The 16,255-nt window shown below is 35.4% G+C and overlaps 1 protein-coding gene across 1 annotated transcript; it reads left to right on the forward strand.

Moving 5' to 3' along the window:
- Positions 1-9,330: 9,330 nt before the first annotated feature.
- Positions 9,331-10,944, forward strand: LOC131159789 (anthocyanidin 3-O-glucosyltransferase 2-like). Its single transcript, XM_058114961.1, has one exon. The coding sequence runs from the start codon at positions 9,401-9,403 to the stop codon at positions 10,856-10,858; it is 1,458 nt and encodes a 485-aa protein (XP_057970944.1). The 5' UTR covers positions 9,331-9,400; the 3' UTR covers positions 10,859-10,944.
- The last annotated feature ends 5,311 nt before the right edge of the window (positions 10,945-16,255 follow it).

Below are 16,255 nucleotides of genomic sequence, written 5' to 3' on the forward strand. Positions count from 1 at the left end.
GTTCGAGATAGGTGATACCATATTTTTTAGGATTTCTCCAATTAAAGGGGTAATGAGATTTTACAAAAAAGGAAAGCTAAGCCCTAGATATATCAGGCCATTCGAGATTCTGGAAATAGTTGGTCTGGTGGCGTATAGAATTACATTACCTCCAGCATTGTCTAAGATTCATGACGTGTTCCACGTGTCTATGCTAAGGAAGTACATTTCAGATCCTTCACATGTGATTAGTTACGAGTCTTTGGAACTCAGGGATATGTTGGCATATAAGGAAATACCGATTCAAATTCTAGACTATAAGGAACAAGAGCTTCGTACTAAGAGGATTTCGCTTATAAAGGTACTTTTGCGTAATCATGCAGTGGAGGAAGTATCATGGGAATCAAAGACCAAAATACGTCAGAGGTATCCATAGCTAATCAGAGAGGCTGAGCATTTAATTGGTAAGTAGAGCAGTAGGTAAGAGTTGGTTTTGTATATAGGTTTCTTAGAGTAGGCTGTTAGTTTTGTCAGTTGTTTATTGTTATGGTTTATGGATGGTCTCTAGGAGAGTTTTGTATGAATATTGTAATCTTTCGAGACAGAGTATGTAACCATGGTATTTCTCCGCCATAAGTAAGGATATTTAATAAATTTGAGATGCGGATGCTATGTGGGTGGTCGCGGCTCTTCCTAAAGTTAGATTAGCAGATCAATGATAATTCTGGAGATGTAATGGAAATCAATTAGCAAATTTTGAGAATGAAATTTTTATAAGGGGGGAGATTGTAGAAACCTAAACCCGAAAAATAAAGACGAAATAAGAAAAGAAGAAAAGGAAATTTAAAAAGGGGCAAACAGCAGGACTCGTTGACGAATCCCCTGTTTTCGTTGACGAATTCCCTTCTGTAACTCGTCGACGAAGTTCAAGTGTCATTGACGAAGAAATACCAAGAGCAATTTTAGGCATATGGTTCGTCGACGAACCCCTTCTTTCGTCAACGAATGTTCTTCTACGGTTCGTCAACGAAGGTCCCATTTTTTCGACGAACTGTGCTGGGTCAAATTGTTATAAAGAGATTTTTAGTTACTTATTAACATAAATCTCTCTCTCTCTCTCTCTCTAAACCTGCACCCTCACCCCTTCTCTCTTCAATTTCTCGCTATAATCATCCGAATCGATGATCAAAAGTCACCACGAGGATCTAGGAGCATTTCTTTACAACTCTAGTGGAGCGGATTTTTGAACTGGGCTTTTGAGACACCACCCAAAACCAGGGTAGGTAGGGTATTTTAGAGTTTTATTATTAATTTGGAGTATATGAGGCCTAAGAAATGCTAAATGAGAAATATTCTGTGGGTTGAGTTGATCGATTTGGAGAAAATGTAATATGGTTTTGAGCTTCGAACGCCGCAGGGCGTGGATTTAAGGTTCCCAATAAGTTAGGTAAGGGGATTATATTATGTCAGTTGTTTTGAATTATAGATCGATTTAATGGCAATGTATATTTTCAGAAATGATATATGTAATTTTCTGAATAAATTGAGTATATGAAAAGGATGGTTTTGACTGTTATATCTTTTAGGGAAAATTAACGTAATTGGTTTGAAATCTCCTATTTTTTATAAAATAAATAGTTTAAGTTAAATAAAACCCTCAAGAAGCTCATACCCTATTTTCAGCAATTTATGTCTTTCCCTGTCAGTTTATTTTATTTATGGTTATCAGATATACAGTGTAGTACAATTTTAAATGTCATTTCATATACAGTTAAATAATGAAAATTTTATATTTACATGAGAACTCATGCTAGCCACGTACTGATAATAATATAATCCGTCTTACTCAAAAGTGTTTCACCCTATCATACAAATTATTTTTCAAGTCCTCCAAGGAACCGTACCTAATTTACCTCAGGACTGAGATTAGACTTCTAGGAGTGGTTATCAGAACTGGTGAGATAGCAGATGACTTATTTTGGGATTGTAATATGTAGACAAGTAGTGGTATACATGTATTTGGGAACATATAGAACTCTAGTATAGTGTTTTGATGTTTTAGAAATCTTTTGTTGTATGCTTTAATTCCAGTAATGACAGGTGCACCCAAGATTCCTTGGTTAGGGTGAATTACAGTATATGTATATGTGGTATCAAAGAGTATTTATGTATTTTACTAGCACTCTGGGATCATGTGGTGAGTCAGAATGCTACAATATATGTATATATATATATATATTTGAATGTGATTGGGTTAGAGCGCACTAAAAGAGTTGGCTTTGATTCTTACAAGGGCAATATATAGCTAGAACCTTCTATAATGGGTTTTCAATATATATATATATATATATATATTTGAATGTGATAGGGTTAGAGCGCACTAAAAGAGTTGGCTTTGATTCTTACAAGGGCAATATATAGCTAGAACCTTCTATAATGGGTTTTCATTTGTTTATTTATGGTTTGTTGTGCCAAAAACAACTTTCATGCGACCAACATTAATACCTATGCTTTTGTGATGGTGGAATTGAGTCAATGCAACTTTTAGTCAAATGACACTTAATTTAAAGCATTGCAACAAAATGCTGTTCCCACTCCCATCTAGGTGAATTTTTGAAACATCATCTATTTTCTAAAAAGGACTTAACCTCTTAAATTTTTCACAATTACCAAAAACCAAAATATTTTTAAATTAATGATTTATAAAAAAAATATTATGGGTATATTTAATTTGCAGCTTAAATAATTTTAGTATAAAAATTAAAAATGAAGAGAAATTTAAGAGGACGGGTAGTAGTTGTTTTTTATATATCTTGACGAGGACAAGACAAATTTCCTCGCTGTTATATATATATATTATTCAACAAGAAAAAAAAATAAATCTTCTCATAATAAAATTTAAAAGCAATTGCTCATCTCTTTCTTATGAATTTATAAAAATTTTCACAAGAGACAACATTTAAGTGCAGAAGGCTTTTTTTATTAATAAAATTATTACCTCATGGGTTTCTTAGGTCATTTCCTGGTGTTTATTATTTATTAGAAACTCTTATGTGGGAATAAGGAATTTAGAGTCTCAATTTTAGTTTGCCTGGATTTGAAATTTATTTTTAATATAATTTTGTACAATATTATTTTTTTTAAAATTATGTACATTTTTATTTTAATTATATTTAAATTCATATGATTATTTAATTTTGATTTCAATTTAAAAGTATATAAAATAAATAATTTAATTAAAAAAATTAATTTTGGATATTAAAATTTCTTCCAATAAGTTGTAAAAACAACTAAAACAATATAATCTGGTTTTCATTTTTTTTTTCGCAAACAACTGAAAATCGGTAATAGAAGCATAAAAATGACAGCGTAAACAAACACACTTTTATAATTTGTTTATTCAGAAACACAGTAGAAAATAGTAACGATTCTACATAGATCCTTAGATTTGATGTTGTTGTTCACCACAAAAATATTTATTTCAAATAGCTTTCCAACTTTATACTCAATTAAATACTCATTATCATCCATCTCAAGGATGGTTCAAATGGTAAACTCAAGACTCTCTTAGTTAAACAACAAATTCAAGTCTTAAGACTTACGACTTTCCATTTGAGATAATACCTTAATATATAAGTATAAAGTTGTAGAAGGGCAAACTCATTATCTCGATAAATTAGTCAGTGTCTAAACAGTCTCAGACACCATTGTTTCACAAACTCATCATCATCAAATAAAACATAAATCAAAATTGAATTAATATCTTTAACATGTATAAATATTATTGTGAGATGATATACCATTTAAATTATTTGAAGATGTACATAATTTGTGGACACTACTCCTTTTCTTTTTTTATTTTTATTTTTATATATATTTATTTGGTTGCATGCGGATGAGCAAAACATTATTCAAGAATTGGATATCGAATTTTAGTACTGCAGTCTTATATATGCTAAAACATAAATTCAAAAATTGATTTTTCTTTTAGCAACCATTGCACAATGGATGATACTTCCCATTGAATTTATATAAATCTAAATTCAAAAGTGTGAAATGTATGTTTTTGAATGCAATTTATTAATTGTTGAGGCATTCTTATCCTACATTTGATATGCATGAATAAAATAAAATTTATATTTTAATATTGCATAATATATATATATATATATATATATATATATATATATATATATATGTAGAAACTCGAACCCAGAAAATACAGAGAAAATAAGAAAAAAAAGAAAAGAAAATTTAAAAAGGGGCAAACAATAGGACTTGTAGACGAATCCCCTATTTTCGTTGATGAATTCCCTTCTATAACCCTTTGAGGGGGAAATACCGAGAGGAATTTCAGGCACATGGTTCGTCGATGAATGTTCTTCTACGGTTCGTCGACAATGGTCCCATTTCATCGACGAATTGTGTCGAGTCAAAGGGTTATAAATATATTTTTAGTTACTTCTTCATTAAGTAAACATAAATCAATCTCTCTCTCTCTCTCTCTCTCTAAACTTGCGCCCTCAACCCTTCTCTCTTCAATTTCTCATCGTTCGTTGCCTGAATCGACGATTGGAAGTCACCACAAGGATCTAGGAGCGTTTCTCTACAAGTCTAGCGGAGCGGATTTTTTAACTATGCTTTCCAGGCACCACCCAAACCAAGGTAAGTAGGGTATTTTAGGGGTTTATTGTTATTTTAGAGTATATAAGGCCTAGGAAATGCTAAATGAGAAATATTTTGTGAGTTGAGTTGATTAATTTGGAGAAAATGTAATTTTAGGGTTTTGAGCTTCGAACGCCGCAAGGTGTGAATTTAGGGTTCCCAATAAGTCAGGTAAGAGGATTATATTATGTCACTTGTTTTGAATTATGGACTGATTTAATGACAATGTATATTTTCAGAAATGGTATAGGCAATTTTTTGAATAAATTGAGTATATGAAAAGGATGTTTTTGACTGTTATACATTTTGGGGAAAATTAATATAATTGGTTTGAAATCTCTAATGTTCTATAAAATAAATAGTTTAAGTTAAATAAAACCCTAGAGATGCTCTGACCCTATTTTCAGCAATTTATGTCTTTCCCTGTTAGTTTATTTTATTTATAGTTATCAGATAAAAATTGTGTGGCATGAGAATAAGTTTTAAATGATATATATATATAAGCAGAATGTTTTTACTGATAATACACAGTATGATATGACGACCAGGGGCCGAGATTTGATATGACGACTGGCAACCGAGATTTAATATGATGGTCGGGGCCCGAGATTTAATATGAAGCCCTGGGGCCAAGAGTTAATAAATGATAGGTTTTATACGAAATGAGAATTAAGTAGTTTTTATTGTGTAAATTGTCATATATGATTCTAAAACCCTGTGGATATGAAATGTGAAATTATGAGCACAATACCGTAGCTATATGTTGACAGGGAGTGCAATCATAGTGGGATGATAGTGTGTGATGATGCATAGACAATTGGTGACCAGGGCACAGTACTCCCCTGAGGAAAGTGTCGGGGGGGCCCATCCAATGCAGTTTCAGATGACCATATATAGGCACGATTGTACTTACTACCTTTTCTGACTCAGCTATGGTCGGTTGGCCATATGCTGAGTCCAGCCTTTGGGCCCCACAACTCGTCATGGGGGGAACATGTCGTATGAGTATATGATAGTGTGACAACACTAATACAGCAGTTCAGGTTGTATTTTTTATGCATATATGGGCAAATTTACTATAAAAGGATCATATTAAGTCGACAATTTATTATTTAGAACTTATGTATTTTCAGATATATTGTGTAGTACAATTTTAAATGTCATTTTATACACAGTTAAATAATGGAAGTTTTATATTCACATGAGAACTCATGCTAGCCACACACTGGTAATAATATAATCCATCTTACTGAAAAGTGTCTCACCCCATCATAAAAATTATTTTTCAGGTCCTCCAGGGAACTGTACCTAACTTACCTTGAAGCTGGGATTAGACTTCTGGGAGTGGTTATCAGAACTGGTGAGATACCAGATGTCTTGTTTTGTTATTCTAGGATTGTAATATGTAGATAGATAGTGGTATGTATGTATTTGGGAATAGATAGAAGTCTGGTATAGTGTTTTGATGTTTTAGAAATCTTCCGTTGTATGTTTTAATTCTAGTAATGACAAGTGCACTTGGGATTCCCTGGTTAGGGCGGGTTGCAGTATGTATATATGTGGCATCAGAGAGTATTTATCTATTTTAATAGCACTCCAGACCCACGTGGCGGGTCGAGGCACTACAGTTGGTATCAGAGCCTAGGTTGTTAGGTTCTGCAGATTAGGTCAGATGATCTTACCAGAGTATAGGTTTGAGTAGGACGAGGATAGGAAAGGGTAGAATAGGAATTTTGAGTTTTGCTTCGTAAGCCTAAAGACAAAAATTTCTTGAAGGACTTCTGTGTTTTTCTGGATCAGTCGATGGGTTCAGAAAATGACGGCAATCCATTGATGACTTTGTTTCCGAGGAGAGATGCAGGAACTTGAAAACCAGAAAGGGATTATGAAATTGGCAGAGTATATCGTAATTAGGGGAGAAGATTTAAGTCGGTATTGGTGTTTATTTAAAGTGAATATTTTAGTGTTATAATTGCATGAGAAATGGTAGGATATTAGGATTCTAAATTCATTTTGGTTATATCTACAAGATGGATCCCCGGGACAGTAACGCTGTCGCCAAAGGAAGTAGCAGTGAGGGAGCTGCCCATGAGGGTGGCAATGATTCTATAGTGGTGCTTCGGGATTTTGCCCAGCAGCTTATGGCTGAGGTTATGCGGAGCTCTCGGGGGCAAGATCGTCCCATTGTTGAGCTAGGGGATTCTATCGAAAAGTTCACTCGCTTGAAGCCTCTTATCTTCGTGGGAAGTACCAACTTGGTTCTTGTGGAGAATTGGATTCGGGAGATCAAGAAGATTTTGGCCGTACTGCGATGCACCGACGAGTAGAAGGTGCTTGACTGGAGAGGCCGAGAGATGGTGGGAAACAGTAAAATTGCTAGAGGAGCAGAGATTGTATCGGTGGCGATGACATGGAGCCGTTTCAGAGAAGTGTACTTTGATCGGTATTTTCCAACCTCTGTCTAGAAAGCAAAGGTAGAGGAGTTTCTGAACCTGGCTCAGGGATAGTCGGCTGTTCAGTAGTACGCTGCTCGATTTGTGGAGTTATCACGCTTTGCTCCTTACATCGTACCAGACGAGTATGCGAAGGCTTGGAAGTTCGATAGGGTTTTGAAGCAGGAGATTATAAAGCAGGTGGTTGTGTTACAGGTGCAGGAGTTTGCTACACTAGTAGATAAAGCCACTATGGCAGAGGCAAGCCTACAGGGGGATGTAGAGGCTTAGAACCCGAAGAAGAGGCCGAGGCCTTCTAGTTCTCATACGGATGCCAAGCAGTGTCCTTGGAGGACGTATGGTAACGAAAGATGTAGAAACCCGAAAATTATAATTATTAAATAATAGAGAGAAGGAATTTTTTTTTTTTTTTAAAAAAAGGACAAAACAGGGTTCGTTGATGAACGCCCTGGTTTCGTCGACGAATTCCCTGTGGAGCTTTCATAAGATTTGTCAAACTTTGATCTGTTGAACTTTCTTTTGATCACTTATTTGGAATGTAGGCTATCAACGCACTCTTGATCTTACTCTAATGTTCGTTTCCTGAAACATCATCACTTTAACCAAAACATGTTAAATTTCCTTTATTTGTTATCATCAAAATAAAATTTGTAAGCCTTATTATGCCAACAATTAATATAATAAAACTTAAAAGTAATATAAAATAAAAATTATTATAAGTATTTGACTTAACTATTATTTTAAAATTGCTCACTTTAAAAGAACAATTGTATTATATATAACAAATGAATACAGTAAAAAGATTTTAAAAATGAATTTAATTATCTTTAACTTTTTAAATATATATATATATATATAGGAATTCTTTATTTTAATTTTATTTTAAATTCATATAATTATTTTATTACAAAATGAATGGTTTAATCCAAAAAGGTTACTTCTGATTGTTAAAATATTCTGCTAATAGATTGTCAAAACAACTGAAAACTATAAAATTAAATTTTCTTTTTTGGTTTTTCAAAAACAACTAAAATTATCAAAAAAAAAAAAAAAGAAAACTAGGAATATAAATAAATGTGTTTTCGTAATTTATTTCTTTAATGCATAAAAATGAAAATAAAAAATCAAATATAGAAATGATGCCAAACAAGTCCTAAATAAATGCGTTTTTACGATCTATTTTTTTACAGTACAAAAATAAATAAAAAAGATCAAATAAGATGATCCCAAGATTATGAGTTCGATTTACTAGGGGTGTGTCAATGGTTGAATGATCGAGTTTGGTGTTGCATCATAATATATAAAGTGGCACGCTACAAGCCTCCTTCTAGAATATATATATATCATGCAGATGACCTAACCAATTGTCGAGTGCTTGGAATTGGTTGCATCTGGGCATAAGAGACCAGTATGCTTATGTGAAAGACAATTCTTTTATACATATTAAGATGAACTTGCTATTCTTCAAAATTCTAAATTATGAGTTGTGCCAAAACAACTCAACGAGAGAAGTAAGCTCTTATGTCACAATTTCCTAAAATTAGGACCTAAGACCTCAAATATCTAAACCCCAAATTTTAGTATTTTTCCTAAGAGACTTTGAATTAGTTTTAAAATATGTACATAAATAAACATATACACATAAGCATGATGGGAAGTTGTGTGTAGTTATTTACAAAATTTAGATTTATTAACCTGAAAATATTAGGTATATTTACTGTATAAATCAAATTAACAAAAAATCAGCACTTGTGTTAATTAATATAGACATGAAGAAAGAAAGTTAAATTAATATTAAATCAGGAGAGCTCTTTCTAAGGGTTTGCCCAATTCGACGAATTAATCAAATTAACTAAAAAAATTTGGTTAACTGTTCATTATAACCGAACCGCCGAATTACCCTTCTTTTCCGACCCTTACCTGATCCAACCAAATTTTCAACTACTTTGGTTAACTAAATTTAATCGAATCAAATTATAATTAATTACGAGAAAAAAAACATGATTGTATGCTTTTAATATTTAATTTATATTTAATTATTAATTAATTATATAATTCCTTTAAATCGATTAACCGAAATGTAATTTCTCCTGAAACGAAACTGAATAACAAATTTTAGCCTCATTTCCTTACATAATAAGTAATAATTTTATTTTAATTTTAGCCGCGCTTAATCTATGCGGCTATGCGGGCCTATATATATATAAGACGCTCAAGAGCCTTCCTCGCAGCCAGTAAAGCACTAAAATCCATACGCAGAGTAAATAGAAATACTCCACCTTCCACCTCTCAACAAACTAAGAATGAAGAAAGCAGAGCTGATGTTCATCCCATTTCAGGCTGTCGGCCACATCGTGTCGATGATCGAGATCGCGAAGCTCCTCACCCATCGCTACTCCCACCTCTCCATCACTTTCCTCATCATAAAGCCTTTCTCTGCCTCAGCCGCCGACGCCCACATCGAAGAATCTCTACGCGCCGCCTCCGCTGCCACCGCAGCAGCCATCAAATATCTAATCCTCCCTCCCCCAGAATCAACCCCCGATACTGATTCCGTGTCCCTTCTCACCTTCTTCGACCTCTACGTCGCCGCCCACATACCCTCCGTCCGAGCCGCCGTCGCCGACCTCAGCAGCTCCCTGAACTCGGTCCCAGTCGCCGGCTTTGTACTCGACATGTTCTGCACCGCGATGATGGACCTGGCTGGCGAGCTGGGCGTGCCTTCCTATGTGTTCATCCCGTCCGGCGCCGCCTTTCTCGGTCTCTTGCTCCATTTCCAAGCACTTCGGGACGACCATGGCGTCGACGTCACCGAGTTCCACGACTCAGACGCTGAGTTGGCCGTCCCGTGTTTTGTTAACCCGGTTCCCGCCCGGGTATTGCCCTCTGTGGTGGTGGAGAAAGAGCGTGGGTCCACCTCCATCCTAAACGCCACTAGGAGATTCAAAGGATCAAATGGTATTTTGATTAATACGTTTGTGGCGCTAGAACCGCATGCAGTCAATGCCCTCAAGAGTGGTACCATTGAAATCCCACCTGTTTATCCAGTGGGACCAATACTCAATCTTCCGAATGATGCGCAAGAACAGGAATCCAGCATCATATCTTGGCTTGATGATAAACCCCCGTCGTCAGTGGTTTTCTTGTGCTTCGGAAGCTTTGGGAGCTTCAACCCAGATCAAGTGGGAGAGATTGCACATGGACTCGAGCGTAGCGGGCAACGGTTCCTCTGGTCCTTACGCAAGCCTCCACCACCAAAATCTCGGCTTGTGTTCCCAACTGACTACGCCAACCCCGAAGAAGTACTACCCAGTGGGTTCTTGGAACGAACCACTGGAATAGGGAAGGTCATAGGATGGGCACCGCAGTTGGCAGTGTTGGCCCACAAAGCAGTAGGAGGGTTTGTGTCGCATTGTGGGTGGAATTCCACACTAGAGAGTATGTGGTGCGGGGTGCCTATTGCAGCATGGCCGATGTATGCAGAGCAACAGCTTAATGCATTTGAGATGGTGAGGGAGTTGGGCATTGGGAAGGATATTAGAATAGATTACAAGTTAGACGGTGGAGGTCTGGTGAGCGCGGAGGAGATAGAAAGGGGAATCAAGGATGTGATGGGGGGAGAAAGTGACATGATTAGAACAAATGTGATGGAGATAAAAGAGAAGGCTAGAGAGGCTCTAAGCGAGGGCGGCTCTTCATCTATTTCTTTGGGCCATTTCGTCGAACAAGTGCTGCATAACATGGAGTTTGAAAACAGCTAGGTAGAAGAAACATGGTGGAAACGTGTCTTGCGAGGATGGTTCAATGGTTGGATTCTTATATTTTTAATTTGATGCACTTATTATTACTCTTTGCAATATTGAATATATATATATATATATATATATATATATATATATTATGAGTATGGGATAAAATGACTATAGTTTTTTAGGGGTTAGTTGTTGTGGTAATGGCATCTCTTTAAAAATTTATTTTCACTCCGAGCTCCATGTAAAAAATTAGGAAACCATCATTGGAACCTAGGTCATATTTGGTACTTGAAAATGTGATAAAATAATAATAGAGTATAATGAAAAATAAAAACTAGAATTCATGTCTAAATGTAATGAACATTTTTTATTATATTATTTGGTCGCAAGCATAAACTTAATAGTAGAATAAAGCACTCATTCCCATTCCCATATTTGGTATGAATACTTCAGCTTCAACTCCTGAGTTAGATAAAAATTCAAACTTTAACGATGCAAATCCCAATAATATAGTTCCGAACAATTTAACCACATCTTCTTGCTTGAACTCCCACAGTAATCCCAATTCTTCAAATACCTAATTAATAATTTTATTAAATAAAAAATTCAACAATGATACCTACATGATGATAAAATCGACAAGATGATAAATGAAATTACATAATTTGATTTAATTCAATTGATTGTCCTATTGGGATTCTCATGAACCGATTAAACTCAATAGTGACGAGACCTTGCTAGATACATGAGCTTCAACGACTCGCTACGAGATAGTGTGAGAGAGACAAGAAAGTTAGATGAGCCCCAGTGCAAAACTCTACGGGTTACAAGGAGCTAGTGTGAGAGATGACGATTGAGTCAATGATAGACGATAAGAGTCAAGAAAGGTATTTGTACATATGTTTTCCACTTCCCCTAAGAATAGCCATTACTCCTACATTTGGATAGAGGAAAATAGAATTTGTTTTATAATTTTACAATCTTGTTTTATAATTTTTTTCATTCGTTATAATATTATTATTCCATTTAACTCAATATATCAAAATTAGGTTAATTCTTACTTTCAACAAATAAATATGCATTTCAAGAGAACAAAGATTTTTACTTTTAGGTTCCATTTGAAATAAAGAAAATAGTTAAAAAAAAAAAAAAAAACAAAACAACAAGAAAGGAAATAAAATTGAAAAAAAAAATTTATTTTTTTTATATTTGATTATCAAGAAAAATAAAAAAGAAGATAAAAAATATATATAACAAGTTAATGAAAAACATTAACATATTTGGTTGTTTTCACTTATTCAAGGGGAGTTTTTTTTTTTCCCATTTTATTATTATTTTATAATGAAATATTAAAAAATACTTTATTTGGGAAAAATTTTCCCATTTTAAGGCTTATGTAATCTCGCAGGACCATCTTGCGAGATTTAAACAGCGAGGGAAGTTCTTGTGCTAGTGTGTGACAACCAAATCTCGCAGGACCATCTTGCAAGATTTAGTAAATCTCAGTTCACTCCCCGCGAAAATAGAGCAACCCCCAACTTAATTCTTAGGAAGAAAAACAAAATGCCTTCTTCTTCTTCCTCCCTTGTCATCGTCTCCAAATGTACAATCTCCCCAAACCAAAAATCCAAAATTAAGACTCTCAAGCCTCTCGCCTGCATTCAGGTTACGGAGCTCGCCGACGGGCTCTTCTTTAGCTGCACCTGAATTCATCATATTTCTGACGCGATATGGTGTTCGACTCGCAGGAAGTTCAATTCTTAGATTCCTTGCCAGTGGTGCCACCTCATCCTCTCCATACCTTATCAGCAATTTGCACGTCATTAAAATTTTAGAAAAATATACAACTCGAAGGAATTATAATGCTCCTCATTTTTTTTTCATTTTTTTCTATTTTCTTTTGTTTAATTTTATAGAATTACGTTTTTTTTATTTATCTAAGGTCAATGACAGTTGAAAATTTTGGGTGACAGAATTTTTCGGCACTCCATAAAATTTTCTTTTTTCCTTTTGAATTTGGAGATTTCCCCTGCAGAAGTGCTGGAATCGTCCGTCGACTGCATCCAAGGTACACAAATAGGACCAGGGAAGATGTGAAGTGTAAACTCCATCACCTGGTTGGTGCCGGAGACAACGATGTCGCCCCTGAAGCTGCATGTGATTTACTGCCAAAGAGATTATCACAAGGATCGATGGTGAAGTTCTAGGAGCCTAGAGAGAGAGAGAGAGAGAGAGAGAGAGAGGATAATAGCTTTTGGATTCTTCAAGCTCCTCTTGGTCTGTAAGTATATAGCTACCTCTATTGTTCTGTTTTTAGTATTTTTTTTCTTCCATTTATGGCAACCTTGGATTTTATTGGGACATGTAGCCAAAGGAAAAAAAATAAAAAAGAAAAAAAATGGGAATAATTATACAGGCAGCCGTTACCAAGAAGCAGAGGAAGAAGAGGGGGAGCTGAACCTTCTCTTGCTGGCAGAGGAAGAGCATTTACACCATTTAAAAGGTACTCTATTTTTCCGACAACAACGTGGGGTGGAGCTTTCACTTGGCCATCCCTGGCGAGGTAGAATATTTAGGCTCAAAGAATGAATTATGCTTTTAAACTGCGTAATTAGGCGTTTTAGTCCGAGCATTAGGGCTTATATTTTAAATTAAATGTCTAATTACTCTCAATATTTTTAAAAAGTGCCTTATTTATAATTTCTGAGTTTTATTAAACAATTTATTAATTTTTGACAATTTTTTATAGCAGGAAAATTCTCGAGAGCTAAAATTGGCATCAATTCGTAATTTGTGCATAACTTTTCCGTCCGAGTTTCGATCGAGACGATTTGAAATTATGGAGAAAGACGAGAAGATTATCTACAACTTTTGTGTTTTGAGTTTCGAGAGAAACGAGCTCTAAAAGGGTCAAAATTGGCTCGATCGCTAAGAAAAAAAAAAGAAGAAAGAAGAAAAATAAAATAAAATAAAATAAAAACAGTGATGTGACCCGGCCCTGTCTGCTGGGCCATGTACTAGGGCAAGCCATCCCCCTCCCCTTTATATTTTCTATTTCCCTTCTTATTCAAACAATCCCCGGAGCTGGGGTGCTTCTCCCTTTCTCTACTCACTCACTCCCCCTTTCTCCCCCTCTCTCTCCTGCTCCCTCTCTCATTTCTCTCCCTCTCTTTCAACCTCTCTCTTCTCTGCCCTCTCTCAAATCACTCCCTCTCTTACTCCTTCCCTCCCTCTCTCCCTTAGCCTCTCCTGCTCCGGCCAACCACCAGAACACCACAGCATAGCCTCTCTAGTTCCAGCTGTAGCCGAGCATGAACCAACCATAGCTGCTGCAGCCGAGCACCACTTAGCAACCAACCGAAGCACAAGGCAACACAACAGCCATCTTCCTATTGCAGCACCTGGCCAACTATCCTTGAACCTCCAGAACACCCCAGCACTATCGAGAGCCACTAGGCTAGACCACCCTCTTGCTCCATCTGCTGCAAACACCCGAAGACGGCCATTGCTTCTCCTGCAACATAGCTCCGATAGTATCCTTCAGCCTCTCGAGCCCCTTTTAATTCTAGCAGCAGACTTTCATTTTTTTTATCTGCTTTATGTTTATTTAGTTTTTTTTTTGCTTTGAAGTAGTGTTAGGATTTAACATTCGCCGTAGTAAGTTTTGTTATTAGAATTTCATCATGTTTGGATTATTATTTATTTAAGCACAGTTTAATTTTTTTAAAGCTCTTGTTTGCATTTAACTTCTCTTTTGGGGTTACTTTTATTATTAAGTTCAATGTGTTTTTTTTTTTTTTTTGTTTAAATTGTTGACGGAGTTGAATCTTATTTGAGTTTTTTTTTTATCTATTGTCTTTGGGGTAATTTATTTATTAAGGTTAGTATTTTTTTTCCTTCAGTAATCTTGTTAGATTTAAGTCTTGCTTGATCTTGAAATAAAATCTGGTACTTTTATTTTGTTAGAATTTCATTATTGATTAGTACAGTTGTTTTTGTTTGATTAGTTGAATGTTTGCAAGTTTATTTTTTTTGTTATTCTGTTCTTGAGTCTGACTTTTATTTAATTATTCCATGCGTATTTAAACTTTAGTTAGGGTTTACGTTGTTTTAAGTTTTATTACAAAAATCTCAAACAATCTTGAAAATCCTGAATCTGAACCGCGTTCTGTATCTTTTTAATTTTGATTGGAAAAATGTAAAATTTGAGATTAAAACGCATTCTCTGAGGAGACGATCTAGCCCTTGGGCCTAATATTATACGACGTAACTCCTATACTTAGGATAACTTCTGAACTGCTCATTTTTTGAGTGTGTTAAGAATGCAGAGGGAACAGAGGCAGGAGCTCAGGCTCCAACTCTCTCTGCACGATGGCGCGGAAGGTGGAGGGGTCGACTTGGATGAAGGTGGTGTTGGAGGAGTTGTGGGATTGCTGAGAGCTTATTGGTGGGGTTGTTTGAAGCCATGAAAGAAAAAACAGAGATTAAAGAAATAGAGATGGAAGAAATAGAGAGTGAAATTAGGAATAGCTTCCCAAGAGGGGGGGTGAATTGACTTTTAAAACTTTCTTTTAACTTCTTTTAAGAATCCTTAACTTCTTTAAAAACTTAACCAATTCTTTAACTTATTTGTTTAATTTCACAAATTACACAACAACTTAATTAAACAACCAATCAATTAAACGCAATCTTCAAACCAAACAATCAATTTATTTTCCAAGTATAAGTCAAACAACAAACAACCAAACCAAGATATAAAGTATTCAGTACTTTGGTAATATAACAACTCAAGATGGTTGTTTGTTTATATTTGCCAAATTTGAACCAAGCCCTGTAATGAATGAAATTTATGCTTGCTGATGTAAAGCCCTGTATAGATGAATCAAATCACTCTTTCCAAATATTTAGAACTCAAATAAACTCTTGGTAAATTTATCTTTAGGATGTTAACCAAGTAACGTACTCCTGTAAGGTTTCCGCAAGATATGGTGTAACCAACGTACTCCCTTTTGGTTTCCACAATCCAAATCAAAATTTAACCTTAAGTTTGTTTGCTTTCCAAATATATGTAGTTTATATAATTTTTAAATTTAAACCATCCATGCAATTTTAAATATGTTGAAAATAAAGAGTGAGGGAAAGAAAGAATGAGACGAAGATTTTTACGAGGTTCGGCTTATACCCAGCCTACGTCCTCGCCTTTGGCAAACCACCAAAGGATTCACTAGTTCAGTTCCCTTGACGGGTGGAACAATACCGATTACAACACTCCTTGGTTAAGGCTAGAGCCCGCCTTCTCCAAACGATATTTCCTCGTTCGGTCACTCCTTACATAGGCTAGAGCCCGCTTCTCTAAGCAATATTTCCTTGCTTAGCCGACAATCCAAACAACCCTTGGAACGTCAA

This window comes from Malania oleifera, chromosome 7 (genome assembly GCF_029873635.1).
Source record: "Malania oleifera isolate guangnan ecotype guangnan chromosome 7, ASM2987363v1, whole genome shotgun sequence".
Taxonomy (NCBI): Eukaryota; Viridiplantae; Streptophyta; class Magnoliopsida; order Santalales; family Ximeniaceae; genus Malania; species Malania oleifera.